This window comes from Setaria viridis, chromosome 7, assembly GCF_005286985.2.
Source record: "Setaria viridis chromosome 7, Setaria_viridis_v4.0, whole genome shotgun sequence".
Taxonomy (NCBI): Eukaryota; Viridiplantae; Streptophyta; class Magnoliopsida; order Poales; family Poaceae; genus Setaria; species Setaria viridis.
In genome coordinates this window covers 21,690,706-21,706,782 of record NC_048269.2, presented here as the reverse complement: position 1 = coordinate 21,706,782, position 16,077 = coordinate 21,690,706, and the positions used below count along the sequence as shown (strand labels likewise).

Here is a 16,077-nt window from a genome sequence, read left to right as displayed (position 1 = left end):
AAAAATTGATACTATTGAAGTATTTTTGCACGACTGGTAATAATTTTTCATGTACATAAAAAGGCAATGGTTAGTGGAAAATAATAGATCGGCCATAGGGAAAGAAGGACGGTGGCATTGCTGAAGTATTTGCTAAAAGAGGGGACCAAACGTTGGCGCTTTCTCCAATACAATCAACAAGACAACAAAGAGAGAGAGGTAAGAGAGAGAAAGAGAGATCGAAAAAACTTAAATATATACTAGAGTTGGTGTAGGATAGGACAGGCCCCAGAAAAAATCACTCATTTTCTCGCCTCAGCGCTCCCCCCCCCCCCCCGGCTCTCTCTCTCTACCTCCTTTTTCTCACTCTAAAAGCAAATACACGCGCTCTCTCCCTCTACCCCTTCTCTCTCCTCGTCTCTCTCCTGCGCTGCTGCTGTTAATGGTACAGCCTTTGGCTTGGTGGAGAACCAGATGCCTTTGATGTGTGAGTGGTTGGTGTTTCCTTCTCTCTCCTTTAATTTTTTCTCAGCGATTTCTTCTTCACCCCTATCTCATCTCTCGTGTGGGACGATGAGAGAGAAAGTGGTGGTGGGATAGATAGCAAGCCAACAAAATCAGCAGCCCCATTTCTTCCCCTTTTCCTCGTCTACTCTCCTCTTCCTCCCTCCCCCTCCCTCCCCATCTGCTTCCAGTCCCCCAGCCAGAAATCGAGCCTCCCACCACCACAGGGCTCCGGGAGCTCCTCAACCTCCTCCTCATCTGCTCGCTGCGTGGATCTGCCGGCGGGATGGTCGCCCCCTCACGCGCGCGGCCGTGGGAACGGGTGTGAAGAAAGGTGAGAGCGGAGAACTCTCCGGTGGTGTTCTTCCGAGTTCTTGCCGTGTGATTTCTTAGGCTGTTCTTGGCTTCCTCTACCTGAATCCGTGGGATTTTTTTCCTGGTTCTTGCGCGTCGGCTCCCCCTTCTTCTTCTCTCGCCGCCGGTAGACTGGCATCTGCCGACTGGATCTCTCTTCGCCGGGTTGGGAGTTCTCGTATTTCTCTCGCTGCTTGTGAGCTCTAGATCTCCGCTGTTTTTGGTTTTGATGCGCGTGTTGTTCTTGGCTACCCGCAAAGATTCTCGATCCCTGCATCTGCTTTCTCTAGATTTGGTGCGGATTAGGCCCCGTGCGGAGCTCCTGTGCGCCCATGGCTCGTCCTCCTCCAAGCCACGGAAATCCCGATTAGGCCAGCGATTAAGCAGCAGAAATACCTTCCTTTTCTAGATTTCTCTCTATATTTCTCGTTAATACGCTCCCTTTCCTCTTTTTCTTCTTTCGCTATTTATTTCCCCATCAAGAAAGCACTACCATACAAGCTACCCTCCAGTGCTTGGTGACTGTTCATGTCTCGTGCACTGCTACTCCCTTTCTGCGAATCCTTTGCGAGAGCTGCATGATCCGTGTTGGCTTCTCCTTAATCTGCTCCTGGACTAGCATCTCCACTTGTTGCCGTGGGATGATATTTCATGTGCTTCGAGCTAATCTGAGATCAGCTTCCTCCCGGCCTCTTCTCTCCTTCCTCCCATCCGTATCTCTCCTGCAGCATCTATCTACATAAAATCATGCTGTTAGATTCCCCAAGAACATCTCGTTTGATGTGTGGACATGAAATAACATGGGGCTTGGTTTCTCTCTGCAGGTGCCTGATGAGGTAGTGGGCGGCCAAGGAAGCAAAGTTTCTTGCTCTCCACCAGTTGAACTTACCAACTTGGTATGCTGGAGTGCAAGGATAAGAGCAGGCCCAATTGCTTCACAGCTCTTGGGTTCTTGGTGCGGACTGTAGCAGCAGCAGATCTGGGGGGAGCACCGAAGGCGTTCATCAGATGTTATCCAGTGAGCACCCTTCAGGCCCCTCATGTTCCTCCAAGTCTGCTGGCCTGGGTGTGAGCGCTGATCCGGCGACGTCCGCGGCGGGGGAGCCGGCGAGCCAGGATCCCAGAGATCTGGTCCAACCGTATCCCAAGTTCTCCATAAGGTGAGAGAGATACATGTATACCTTTGATTCAGTACCTTGGGAGATGGATTATTTTCGGTGCTTAACTTCTTGATGATGGTCTCTGTCTTTCTGATGCGTCGATTAATAATTGGGTGCTGCTTTGAGGGGTCGGATTGGGTATGAATGGTTGCTTTCAGGGTTAATCCGTGTTATTGTCTTGGGGTGTTTAATTAGTTTAATTTTCTGTTGATTAATATAAAAAGGTAGCCCTTTTTTTCACCCCCAGAATCTGAAAATAAAAGGATGCTCCTTTGATGAATCTTTGTCCACTGCCTGCTATTGTTTTTCTTTTCCATACTTGGTGGTTCTGCAATAAACAGGCAGGCGACATATTTTTGGAGATTTCAGTTTTGATATGACAGCATGTTCAGTAGGACCATGTTGATGTTGTATTTCTCTCTTCTTTTCAACATATTGCGGATGGTTTGAATCTTATACAGTTCGGCAACACTATACATGGAGTGTTCATCATCTTGGCACGTATTAGCATATGCTAATGGGTCCATGTTTCTGTCCCTATTTTTCAGAGATTATGTTTTTGCTTCAAGGAGCAAAGGCGTCAAGAGAAGCTGGCCTTTCCATCCACACTCGTTGCAGCTTTGCCTAAAGCGTGGTGTTAAAGATCCACTGCCTCCATTTGAGCCTCCCGATTTGATCCGGTCACAACCATTAAGTACTTTCACAGACGTTGAGCAATCTGCTGCGTGTTCAGAAGCCATTGCTAGTGTTAGTCTGGTGAAGACTAGAGATGCTGGTTCGTCAAATGAGGATACAAGTGATATCAACTTCCAATCATGCCAACCAGTAGATGAGTCATTTGGACCTTCACCATACACATCACCGGAGGATGGGAAATCTGGTATCGACCAAGTGGGGAGTACAAACGGATCAGACCATACTGATGAGGCTGTACCTATAGATCTGCAAGATAATAGCTCTACAAAAGCAAGTCGAACTGAGGTTGCTGTGCCCTCGTGGCGGTTGAGAAATCTTGGTTCATCGTGTGAGCCATCTGAAAAGAAGTGCAAGTTTGTAGTCAAGTTAGGCACCCCGACAGATATTCGCCGGACGGAAGACATAGCATCTAACTCTAGCTCAGTTTCAGATCCAATGGCATCAAAGACTTGTCCTGTTTGCAAAGTGTTCGCTTCCACTTCGAACACCACATTGAATGCCCACATAGATCAATGCCTTTCTGCTGAATCTAATACTGAGCTTGTTGAAACAGTCCTTGTGAAACCTAAAGTGAAGCCAAGGAAGAAGCGATTGCTGGAGGACATATACAAGACCGCCCTTCCATACACTCTTGAGGATCTTGACCGGAGAAATGGCACTAATTGGGCAGTTGAGTTGGCTATGTCCACAGTGAGCAAAGAGGTTTGCACTGAGAACCAAAGCCCAGAAGTGGCACCATTTGACCGAAGAGATGATGAAAAAGAAGGAGATGTCTATGTTGATTCTAACGGAATAAAAATTAGAATTTTGTCCAAGTGTAGTGATGCACCTTTGGTGTTGAGGGATGATGATTCAAGGAAAGTTGCGAAGCATGAGACTGGAAAATGCATACTGATGAGCAAAAAGATACCAAAGTCGAAAATGTTGAAGAATAAGAAGCTCAAGATGCATAGAAAGAAGTACAACAAAACAAACCATTTGAACTCCCAGGTATTGTCTTTTAACTTGCTCTACAGTTTGTTTTTCACTCTTAAATTCATTACCGTGCTTACTGACTGGGATGATGTAATCATGCACCGTTATTCCATGGAGTGCATACTCATTATTTCCCAGGCCTCTTAGACTGCAGTTCATAACGTTTGGACATATGTGGCTATATCTTTTATAAACTTGCTACATATTATGTCTCGTTTTAACTCCACGTGTCAAAAGATTTGTAAGAACAGAGATTAGACTTGAATTTGCTGTTGTTAACTCCCAAATGGATTTGCAAGATTATGGAATTCATTACTTAATTACTACTAAACCCTTTGTTTCATTGAAGATAACAGTGGCTATGGCATTTTACTGAAAAACACTTTCAGGTCTTGGAGGCAATATCCTTTAAAATTTAATTTTGGTGAACTGAGTTGAGTTCTGTACGAGTTAATTTACATTTGATATTAGTTTAAAGATGCCACGTTTTTAGGTGGATGTGAAGATATTTCTTGTTTTGTTAGGTGTAAAATGTTACTTGATTGCATATGATAATAGTTTGTTCTTCCGTCGATCTCATTGAATTGTTTTTTATTCTGCACCTTTGATTTATTGTTGTGAGATATGTAGGTTCCAGCATACTCACATGACGATATCAATGAGGAAACCTCTGAGGAGGAGCGGCATTCGCGGAATCCTTCTGGAAGCACCAGCAATTGTGGTTCTGTGACTATGAGGCGGTGGGCGTGCTCCAAACGCTCAGATATTACCAAGAATTTTAGCAGAAAGTTTAGTGATAAAGTGGCATCTGGAGCACAGAAATCAGATAGGAGCAGCATGCTTGGCTTTAATGATTCCCAAATTACAGAAAGTCCTGCTGGGGTGTTTTCTTCTGAGTCACCAGAAGACATGGCCACTACCTCAGAAGCCATTGGCTTTGAACAGAGCAATGCAAGATTGCTCGGATCAATTCCTACATGGTCGTCAAAGACCCCTCTGCAGAGTGGCATCGTGCCAAAAGTACCTAGATCAGCTGCAGCTCTTGCAAAGAGGAAAATTAAGGAGATTGGAAGGAGAGAAGCTAATAAGCTAGATAATTATGATATAGAGAGGAATCCCTCCTCAGCTAAAAGATCTGAAGCTAGGAGTCTTTCCTTCTCCACTGCAGGGCCAAGCAATGGACCAAACAGGTTAGTGCCTACATCTAAGAAGATCCGGAAGCACCGATCTATGTTGAGGACTGGCAAGCGTGCATTTTCATCTTCTAGTAGTAGGCTCGTTCATGGTTTTGGCCGAGATCACGAACCTGACACCGGACATGTAAATAAGAAATTCAGAGTTTCTAATAATGAGGGCCCCAAGAAGTTTGTGAAGCACACAGAAGAGGATACAGCGGATAATGACTCCTCTTTTGGAACTGACATGCCAGAATCAGGACAGCAGGATGATCAGTATGATGTGCCACAAGAAACAGAGGGTACACAAATGTATTATGAAGGTGAAGAACCTGAAACTGATGTACCATATGATTCAACATCCAGAAGTAATCCTGTTGACTGTCAAATAAGCGATGGTTCCCTGAGTCCTGAAAATAACAGATCAGCAGGTAATGTTTTAGTTGAAGGCTACAGTGTAGCTGTGGAGGATCCAAGCTCCAGTGAGCAATTAGCACATCATGGCCAGGAGTCCAACAGTGTTGTCAATAATGAGACGGAGGAATGGCAGATAGATCCGGCTTCAACAAAGGAATCTAGTGCCTGCTTGACTAATAACAGGGACATGGGTCCTGGAGCTCCTCAGGATAACTCATCAATAACGTCAAATAGAGAAGACTCTAACCAAGAGCAGGGTTTGCCACTCGGACGGGACTCGCTGGATTCTCCTATTTCAACTGCATCAACCATGTCTCCTCCAGCTGCTTTGAAGGATTCAAGGATGAACGAATCAGAACCAGGTCCTTCTACTGGTAGAACTGTTGAAGAGCGAACCACTGGGAGCTTAAATCAAGAAAACAAGTCTATACCTATAGCAAGAGAAGGTGAACAGATGCCCAATGAAAAGCCTTTCCGTTGTTCTTGTCAGGAGAATATTGCCAGGGATTCTAATCAAAGTGCTGTAGTCAGACCTCCAATGCTGAATTTTACTGGAAAGCAGGTTCCACAGTTGCACATTGGTTTAAGGGCATCATCATGTTTCAGCACATACCAAAGAACCAGCACAAAGCCCAACCCTTGCTTGGATACACATGATCATCCATTAGCAGCTAAGGTGTCAGCTGAATCTGCTATGAACCTCCCATCTTACACAGCAGATTGTATGAGCCCCGCATTACAAAATCAGCTTCCTTCACCATCAAATCCTATCTTGAGGCTGATGGGTAAGAATTTGATGGTGATGAACAATGAAGAGAGTGTGCATCCTCAGCCACCAAGTTCAGACTATATGTTGAGGGGGAATTATGTGGCGCCTGTTGGTTTTGTGCCTCCGAAATACCAACATCTCAGGAATTCAGCGTTTATCAACACACCCCCAACCACAGCAAGTCACCAAATGCCTCTACCAAGTGTTCAGGCTGGCAGCTTTGTTGGTCCTCCATTGCATGGTGGTTCAGTGATGCAATCTGACCATCATGCGCTGCAGAAGGCCTACAGAAACATTGTGCCAGTCATGCATCATCCAAATTACATGATGAAAGAAGTGATTGTGATTGATGATTCTCCCGAACACAGAAGTGAGCCACAAGTTAGCATGCTTCTCCCCCATGCCCCATCTCCAGCAACAATGCCCACACCAAACACTATGCCACCCCAGCCATTTTACTGCCTTCCATCACAAAGCCCAATTTTGCCAAGGGATAGGGCTGTTGGATCCATGCCTGTATACGCAAATGTTGGCTCAATGGTTGGTGTCGGATCATCAAGTCAAGGAAGCCAAACAGAAGTAGCCAATCCTTACATGCAAAATCCATTCTTCGCGCAGTCTGCAACTGGTTACTTAAACCAGCCAATGTACTATTCACAGAATCTGCGGCGATAGTTTCTCAGTAACTCAATGACCAGGAGAACTCCATTTAGCTTGCTGGTCATCACTGTCAAAGTGGGGGAATGAGAGTTTTGTGATGGGTCTAAAATGCTGAGATTAGTGAACCTGCATGAGGATTTTCGCATAGGTTGCTTCTTTAGTTTTTTCCCCCTTAAAGGTAAACATGTTTGCCATCAAAAGTATTTTAATTACATCCTGCAAAGTTGCAGTAAATTATAGTATGCAATTCCCAACAGTTCCCCAAAGGAATATATCTCAGTATTTATCGAAGAAGCTAACACCTTATATTCCCAATAGCATGTTTTCTTTTTCTTGGATGTTCTTTTCCTTTCCACTCTGCTCTGTGAATGGTTGCTCATCAGTTTATTACGAGCGTTGATAGTTGATGTAAGACTGAAATGGTTCGCTGCATCATACAAGAAAACTGCCTGGAGTATCTTGCATGGATGCGTAACGTGTTGAAAAGTTTTTTTTTCCTGATGAACCAAAATCTGTATTATTGCAAATTGTATAAATCAACTTTGAAGCTTTCCATATCCTTCATGAGGCCAGTTGTTAGGTGGAAAAGATACTTTGATTTGCTCTTCAAAAGACTCTTGGATATGGCAGTAAATTTCAGTGCTACCACAACTGTGAGAACCTTGGGTTATGTATTGTTTCATCATTCATTGTGTCCGGTAGCCTCTTCTGATAGCGTTACCTGTAGAATTTGAACACTCGATGATTTTATCAAGATCATCTTAACAACGAGTAACCACATGTGATACTAGAGAACATAAGCCCAGCAGAGCGGTTGCAATCTCTGAAAAGGCGCTTCTTTTGCTTGCTAGGGCTATGCCGATCGATCTTCACTGTAACTGATGTGATACGCCCTTCTTGTTTAGCCCCGAACAAGAATGCGTCCCATTCCTTTTAGGTTAGACAGGTTTTGAATCTTCTGATGGCTTTGGTGCGTTTGTTCTTTGGATGTTTTCACAGGTTGAAATCACGAAACGGCCTGCTAATTCATCAGTGATGTAAAAGGTTCTGTCCATTGCTGTCTGCTCGAAACCAGGCCTCCCTTGTTGCCCGTACCCTTTAGAACACCGACCCCGAAACCAGGCTCCTCCACCTTCGTCGCCGATGGGGTCGAGATCGAGCTCGAGCATCACGGTGGTAACGGCGGCGGCCCAAGCTTCGACGCTTCTAAGCATCCTCTAAGCCTTCATCTCAGAACTGGTTATAGTAGAAAAAAAATGGCGGGGAACGAGAGGTTGGGAGCAGCTAAGAGCGACAGAGTAAAAAAAAAATAGCAGCAGCAGCAGCAGCAAGCCGAAGAGCGCTGTAGCAATTAGCTCAGCGAAGTGACGGCTGTTGCTGCAGCGCGGGGAGCGACAGTGGCAGAGCCCTTTTTTTCTCATTCTTGGCCTGCTCCACATCCTCCGGCAGCAGCGTCGCCCAGTACCAGTACGGCGCCAATGAATGGATCGGAACAGCCGGAGTGGCGGGGCAGAGCGAGAGCCGAGAGAGAGAATGACAGATCGATCTGGCCGGCGATCAAGAGGTCGAGACCGTGGCTGCTGGCTGGCCTGCCGGACAGGGCCGGCGTGCGATCGATCTAGCGAGCGAGGCGCCCGACGGCCGACGCCGGCGCCGCCTCAGTCCTCACCCACCGTGCCGGCGAGGCCGCGCTGCGTTCGGCTCCGGGTCCGGTGAAGGAGCAGCAGGAGCAGGAGCCAGCTGCCCCAGCCCCGTCGGCAACCCCGACCGTCCCCAACCGCAGCAGCAGGCACGCAAGCAGGTGCCCCACGGCTTCCGTGGTTTTCAGCCGAGACGGATGGTCCCCGACTAAGGTAGATGCCTACAGCGAGCGGGCCCCGTACCAGCAGCAGCCACGCCATGATGAGCCGCGGCTAGCTGTTGGCTGCCGCCCGTACGCCGCGCTCCACCACTCCACGTCTCCACCCCGCATTTCGTATTGCCACTCCTAATAAAGGGCTCGATCTGTCTCTCTCTAGATCTCGGCACAGCGATCCATTCCTGTCGACCTCTCTCCTCTGTTGGATGAACCATGTGTCGGGTCGATGTGGGGCTTTTCCCTTGGTTGTGAGTGAAACAGTGGACCAATCCATCCTGCAGGCAAAGGGAGGGAGGCCGGCGGGGAAAGGGGGAACGAACGATGCATTGTTGCTTTATAGCCACCATGCATGCCACGTCAGGCGCCATGATCTTTTACTTTCCAGCTCGTATATTTTTCCCCCCTGCTATAATAAAACTCGCATCTTGTTTTGGGTTTCTACTTCTACCCGGATGTATTGTTGGACTGCTACTGCAAATGCAGTGGCGTGCTGTGCTCTACTACGTACGATTACTCCTGTACTAGGAGTTAGGAGAGGAAGGAAGCACTGCAGAGCAGAGGCTCTGCGTCCTAAAAGGGTGGCAGGGCGCCTTCATGGTAGGCAGAACAGTGCCCCGTCCAAGCAAGTGGTTTACCTCGCCTCGGATGCCACGGTAGCTAGCGGCCGGTGAGCAGCGCGCCACCAACCGGTTACCGGCCCGTGCCTCTGCTGCGACGGGGTGTGTTTGTTTCGGCCAGGCACGAGGACGCTCGATTGAGACTTGGTTTCTTTTTTTTCTCGACGGCGAGGGCATGCGGCGCTGGTGCCTGGTTACACGCGTACAACGGCAGGTTGCTTCCCTTCCGTGGGTTGCTGTGTTGTGTGTGTGTTTCCCACAGCCCCCGTAAGGCCCGCGCATAAAGGAATCTTCCTGCACATATGTTGTACCACGTCAGTGATCTGCTTACCCCCTTTCTCCTTTATTGCGGCCCTACACTTACCGCTTTTGAATATTCCTTCTGCGCTTTTCTTTTTGCTAGGAAAATGCCCCTGTGTTTGGCTATGCTTTTCGAAAACCAAGTTGCAGGAGGAGGTACCATATGATTCCGAAGTCACATTCTTATCAACGGATTAAGCAGGTGATGAACAGATTCTTTTGTTGCCATCAACTGTAAAAAGAACTTCGCTAAAGCACGGCCCAAAGAGAAAAGGCACCGCACGGCCTTTTTATCTACTCTCTCGCTGTCCATCATACGGGTCTCAGATGGGCCGGAGACCACGCTGGATCAAGCCGCGGCCCACGCACGAGAACCTGGGACCGAATCCCCGGCGTCATCCGTGGCGTTGGTTGACAAACTAACTAATCAAATCCTTGTTCTTCCTTGGCGGACATCCTTTCCTTCCTCGGGGCATCGTTCCGTGCTTTCCTCAACCTTCCCCTCTTCCGTGGCGCGCAGTTTCTCCGCCGCCTCACGGAAATTCCCCCCGGGGTTCATAAATATTCGCCGCCGCAGCAGGCGGACCCGGTTGTCGTTGTTGTCTCCCATCATCATCCGCCACCGTTGCGGCGTCCCGTTTCCAGGAACTTTCCTTGCGTCAGGTGCGTGATTTCTCTCCGCCCACCCTAGCTTCGTACACTTTTATTCCGGAATTTTCAATGAAAGTTTTTGGTTCGTTGCAGCCGAGGTCTGCGGCTTGTAGTGTAGTTTCTCGGAATTTTGTTCGGCGGGTTGGTTAGGATAATTGTTGGAGGATGAATCGGGCGCAGCAAGGATGGGAGGGACGGGGACCTATAAATGCCCTGCGTTTGTGTTTGAGGAATCATATAGAACCAAACATTTCATTTCAGAATCGTGTGCCTCTCTATCCTGTAGGGCTGAGGTAATTCGAGTGAAATCAGGATGGTTGTATTGGAGTCTGTGACTGGGGCACAGGATTTTGGCCAGTTGCCTCTAGAGCCACCTCTTGCTTCTTCTCTTGTCGAGATGAATTGGGGCAAGGTAACTCAACCTGGTGCTGCAAGTGTGCAGTTAGCCGAGCTGCGCTTTATGGATATCGAAACAGCTAGCCTGGGTCGTGGCGTTGGGAGGGAGAATATTATCCTACTGCTTCCGGAGTTACCTTTCGATGGGAAGGCCGGGCTAGTACCCAAATTAGCTCTACCATGGCTGGTGTCGCAAGATAAGTGCTTTGTTCAAACATCGCCGAGGAAATGTTCTGCACTAAGGAGATGGAGAAGAGTAAGGAGGCAATCACGCGACAACCCGCTGCAGCTTAACATCGACTTTTTGGTGCTAGCGACGGGCTATTCGCTAGGGATAATAGGTCCGAAGACAATTGGGGATTGTAATAGGGAAAGGGTTAGAGTGAAGGGTTTCGGTGTTGCAGGAAAAGGGCGCAAGGCGCACCGTAGAGCAATTAGGGGCAAGAGACATGGTTCCCTTGTTAAATCTTGCTTGGTAGCATCTGATGCAGGTGATGCTTTCAGCAGCTACAGGCTGTTGATGAACTATGATGGCGGTTGTAATAGGAAAAGGGTTAGGGTGAAGGATTTTGGTGTTGCAGGAAAAGGGCGCAAGGCACACAGAAGAGCTTTTAGGGAGAAGAGACATGCTTCCTTTGTTGAATCTTACTTGACAGCATCTGGTGCAGGTGATGCTTTCAGCAGCTACAGGCATAGAACAATGTTGTTGAACTATGATGGGGATAGAAGTGAGGACCGGCAAAGTGAGGAGGTTCAGTCAGCATACAGGAGAGACAGTGACATTGGCGAGGAAATGGTAATAAGCGAGGAGCAAAACGATGAAAATGAATGGAGCTAGGTGAATCAAGATAAAGATGGCGATCCTCTAGCGGAATCAGTTTCTTCACTTCATACGACACAACAAGTCCTTGCAAGTGGTAAAAATTCTTCTCTTTGTTCAGGTTTTTCTCATGCCCTCTGTTTTAAGATTTGCTTGTGTACACTGATCAGCAATTCAGTAGGTGCTTTCTTCTTTTGGCCTATGCAGTTCTTCTCAGCCATCTTAGATAATGTGTGATGGCTTAGCTGTTTAGAATTTTTGTTCCACGAATACTGCTCTAATATGTTGGTGGGATATTGAAGACTTGAATTTCTTGGAGCTCTGGCTGCTATAATTTGTCCCACAACATCTTCCTTTATAGGAAGCCAAAAAATCTGTTACCTTTTATCAAGTATGTATGCTGCCAATGCAGTAGGTGCTTTCTTAAATTTTGGCCCATGCAGTACTTTTCAGGCATAGATAATGTGTGATGGCTTGGTTGTTTAAAATTTTTGTTTAAGGGATACTGGTTAATATGTTGTTGGGAACTTGAAGAATTGACTTTCTTTGAGCTCTGACTGCTATAAATTGTCCCAGATATCTTCCTTTTTAGGAGGCCAAAAAAATTGTTGTCTTTTATCAAATACACGCCTGCCGCACTAGTTCATTCATGCATTCACTAATGTAAGGACAAAACATATAGTTTGCCCACTTATATGCGATGCTATTTTTGGTCAAACCTCCCCTTTATAATGCTATCGTGTCTTGCTTGGTGCTGCATTGATGCAGTACCCATATCCACTTCTGGAAGTGTTCGTTTTGCTAGTTCCCGTTCTGATGGGTCGATTAGCTCTGTCAGTTATTGGTTATAAGAAAGTTGTGACATCCCAGTTCTTGTCAATTATTCTTTCGTAGGCACCACTAATTGGCTGCATCTTTTAAATTATTTTCAGCCTTTGAGGTTTGACCTTTAGTTTATGTTTATGTTAACCACCTCTTTTTTTTTGTCTGTGATGTATAGAGATACAAAAATTGTCAGAGCTTGGCAAAGAACTTGAGGCAGAGGAATCCACTTCTGGAAACAAAGACCAAGATGTGATCGTTCTGCCATATGCACATGTTGGTATGTTAGAACTGAATGAAAAGATGGAGCACCTCGAGCAGAAACTGAAAGAAGCGTCAAACACCATCCGAGAGAAAGACTTGAGGCTATCCAAGCTTCAGGTACTCATCAGTACCGCGGACAGGCCAACGCTGGAGGAGGAGGAGGCCGCCAGCATCGACCAGCTGGTGACGGAGCTCGAGGACCACCTGCAGGAGAAACTGGAAGCCGAAATCCAGTGCCTGGTGATGATGGAAGCGAGGCAGAACTGGCAGGTCCGGGCGGAGGACCGCGCCGCCCTGGAGGAGCACAGGGCGTCCGCCGGGGACAGCAGCAGCAGCAGCGCGAGGATGCTGCGCAAGCTACGGGAGACGGAGAGCAAGATCGTGACGCTGAAGGAGCAGGTGGACAGGCTGGAGGTCCACGAGAAGGAGCTCTACCGGGCGACCGAGGCCCTGAGGATGCAGAGCAGGACCTTCAAGGTGTCCCTGTTCGGCCTCGTCCAGCTCATAATGCTGTGCCTCTCCCTGAAGGTGTTCTTCGCCTGGGTGCCCGCTCCGTTCGACGAGGTCGTGCCAACATGATTCGGGTTCAGCAGTGTTCTCTACTTCTCTTCAGCCTGTGTGATGATATCTTAACGTCTCACCTCTTACGGCAGTCAGTAGGTGCTAGGTGGTAGAGGTTCGTTACACTGAAATGCTGCAGGTTGTGGTGATGTACATCAGAAACTAAACTACGCGTGTTCTGTAAGATAGTACTAGGTCTGTGCCTAAATTGGGTGATTGACTAGTCGGGTGACTGACGGTTAGCAGCTAGCCAGCTACTGAAAGGTGCCAGCTTCAGTTCGTCTCGAGCTCTACTTGTGTTTGATAGATGAAACGCTTGGTTAATGCCCCAAACTACAATTCTACTAGTGGTGGTGGAGTTGAGGCTTTTTGATGTGTCGGTTCACTGCCCAGTGTGCAAAAACTCTTTACACACTTGGGCCCATACACATCTTGCAGGCCTACGGAATGGAGGAACAAGGGCCCATGGTTTAAATGAGCCCACTGTTATCTCCCCACACCACCCCCTGAGCTGCTGGGCCGAGCGAGCTTTGCTCTCAGAACGTGTACCAGAGTTCAGCCCAGCAACACTACCGTTCCCGGGAGAGAGAGGGAGGAAGAGAGGGAGAGGGAGAGGGAGAGGGAGAGAGGTCAGACGTGGTGGATGCGCCATGCGCGTTGGCGCACGGCCGGCCCCTCGCCTGCGGGCGCTCGCTCGCGCTCGACCTGTGTGGGAGGCGCGGTCCGCCGGGCTCGATGGGCTCGCTCAACGTCGTCACGCGTCGGCAGCCTCGCCTCGCGTCGTGACGTGATTCCCACTCCCGGCGTCGTACCGTTCCAGTGCCACGGATCTCGGCACCCGCGAACGGGAAATCCACGCGCCGGCGCAAGTCGGGCCCATGGTGTCGTCTGGTCTGGTATGATCTCGCGGACATTATTTTCACGGTTGGGGGTGACCTGGGTTCCCGTGTAGATTCTGGACAGCTGGTAGGAGCAGGCGAGATTGTGGCCTTCTGGCTGGTTAACGGACTTGGTCACTGCAATGACCCGATGCCGATGCCTGATGCAATGCAGGTTTGGTGCGCAAGGGGTTTTGCTGCACCAGTAAAGCCAACGGTTTGCTTGTTCTTGGCTAAGCTTCTAGCTGCTGTCCCTTTAAAAAAAAATTCTAGCTACTCAGCTAGCCAACATGGCAACATTGTTGTTGGAATGACATCGCTACGGTGTTTGCCGGAGGACGTGATAGTGATGCATATGCATCCTTGTAACACGAGTTGTATGAAACTCAAGAAGTCCTGTGTTTCAACTGTTTTAGCAATCGCATTTATTTTCTTAGCTGAAAAAAAAAACGTAATCCTGACTGCTAAGTAGTACTACTAGCATGGAGAAAAATAGTCATGGACAGTAACTATAGCAGGAGCTCGCTACATAACCGCTGCAAGAAAGTAAGAAACTAACACAGATAATATGCTCGAGAAGAAATAGTAAGGCAGCCTTCCTCACAAAAATGAAACAGAAATGTCTACTGTAAATGATAGAGAAAACCAACTGTAGTTTGATCTCAGAATTCCTCACGCCATAGTGCTACATTTGTCCCAACAGGAACCTGATTGTTCAGTCTCAGTAGCTGGTACATCAGAATTTCAAACATTTTACCTGCTACATAAAAAGATTACAAGATACGACTCCGAGCTCATGTGTTACGAAGCAAGATCACTAAGAAATTGCAATGGAACACTGCCAACTCCTGACTGACACACTACACGCTAGGACAAAATTCAGTGACGATATGCTTCCTGTGATATCCCTTCAAAACTGACGCTGCTTCCTGTGATATATCCCTCCAAAATTGACGCTGCTTCGTCCTTCAGCAGCACGGATTCCAAAGCAAGACCAATGTTCCAACTTCCAAGGGTAGCTAGGGCTGATTGTTCTCACCTTCACCCTCCTCGGGCAGCTCGTTCAGGTCGAAGTCCCGCGCTGCTGGCTCGGCCGGCGCAGGCGCTGGCGCTGATAGCTCGGCCGGCGCGGCTGCTTTGGCCTGATGCTTCTCCGGGAACCAGTGCTTCCTCTTGTGGCCACCGAGCGCCTGGCCGGTGGGGAACGTCATGTGGCACTCGGAGCACACGTGCGGCGCCGCGCTCTGTGCTACCGCCGGGGTCGGCGGCTGGACATCCTGGACGTGGAGGTCCAGGCCCCAGCCCGCCCCCGCGCCACCGCCGGCGGTGATGAAGACGCCGCCGCCGCTCAGGCTGCGGTGCGCCAGGATGTTGTGCATCGCCTGGGCCGCGACGAGGTCGTCGTGCCGCGCGGCGTCCTTGCCCTTCACGTGGCTGGACATGTGGCCGCCTAGGGCTTGGTAGGTGGGGAACGACTTGCCGCAGGTCGGGCACCCGTGCTTCTTGTCCGACGCCGGCGACGGTATGCGCCAAACCGCCGGCTTGCCGTCGGCGCCTTCCGGTGGTGCAGGCGATGATGCCGCCGTCTGCTCGAGGTCCGGGGCGGCCCGACGCTTCTTGGCCTTCTTGGCGCCGGCGCCGCTGGAGCCAGGGCTGGGGGCGATGGCGGACTTGTTCGCAGGGACCACGACCAGGACAGCTTCTGTGGTAATCTCCAGGTTCGTGGGCTCCTTGACCGCCGGCGTCTGGGACTCCGCGCTGACCTCGAGGACAATCTCCGGTTGAACGATCTGCTCGGCCTCCGGCGGCGTCTGGTTCCCGGCGACATGATCGACAACCATAGGCTCCTCGACATCCGGCATCTGGTGCCCAGAGGCGGCGTCGGGGGCATGCACGGCCTGTTGCACCGACTCCTGCTGGGTTTCGGACGTCGTCGAGTGGCTGGAGGAGGCCAATCCCAAGAGGATCATCGCGGCCTCCTCGTCCTCGCTGCAGCTGCTCGCCTGCTTCCCCGCCTCGAGCGCGCGCTCGCCGCTGGGCGCCAACGGCGCGCGCCCGCGCTTCGCCGTGACTGGCCACTTGGTCGAGAGCTCGGCCTCCTCCCACGGCTTCTTTCCCCCAGCCGTCGCAGCAGCGGCCGTCATGTTCATCGCCGACACGTCAGCGTCCTTCCGCGCCTCCTGCTTCTTCGACTTCTTGTCTCCGGCCACGGCGGCGGCGG

At 49.4% G+C, this 16,077-nt stretch overlaps 2 protein-coding genes across 6 annotated transcripts; both read left to right on the top strand.

Annotated features, from left to right (window-relative positions):
• Nucleotides 1–318: 318 nt before the first annotated feature.
• On the top strand, nucleotides 319–7,004 carry LOC117863122 (uncharacterized). Of its 3 annotated transcripts, none has more exons than XM_034746720.2 (4): nucleotides 319–466; nucleotides 1,662–1,997; nucleotides 2,546–3,683; nucleotides 4,299–7,004. In XM_034746720.2, the coding sequence occupies exons 2-4, from the start codon at nucleotides 1,846–1,848 to the stop codon at nucleotides 6,702–6,704; spliced, it is 3,696 nt and encodes a 1,231-aa protein (XP_034602611.1). In that variant the 5' UTR covers nucleotides 319–466; nucleotides 1,662–1,845; the 3' UTR covers nucleotides 6,705–7,004. The 3 variants fall into 3 exon arrangements, with proteins under 3 accessions (XP_034602611.1, XP_034602610.1, XP_034602609.1); XM_034746719.2 differs by having other exon boundaries at nucleotides 329–473; XM_034746718.2 differs by lacking the exon at nucleotides 319–466 and adding an exon at nucleotides 494–817.
• A 2,875-nt stretch (nucleotides 7,005–9,879) lies between these two features.
• Nucleotides 9,880–13,262, top strand: LOC117862524 (uncharacterized). 3 transcript variants are annotated; one of them, XR_011898847.1, is made up of 3 exons: nucleotides 9,880–10,127; nucleotides 10,209–11,452; nucleotides 12,332–13,262. XR_011898847.1 is itself a non-coding variant. In XM_072295240.1 (3 exons), exon 3 carries the CDS (start codon nucleotides 12,436–12,438, stop codon nucleotides 12,994–12,996), a length of 561 nt encoding a protein of 186 aa, XP_072151341.1. In that variant the 5' UTR covers nucleotides 9,885–10,127; nucleotides 10,209–11,452; nucleotides 12,332–12,435; the 3' UTR covers nucleotides 12,997–13,262. The 3 variants fall into 3 exon arrangements, 1 of the variants encoding a protein (XP_072151341.1); XR_011898846.1 differs by having other exon boundaries at nucleotides 9,881–10,127; nucleotides 10,209–11,428; XM_072295240.1 differs by having other exon boundaries at nucleotides 9,885–10,127.
• Nucleotides 13,263–16,077: the final 2,815 nt, after the last annotated feature.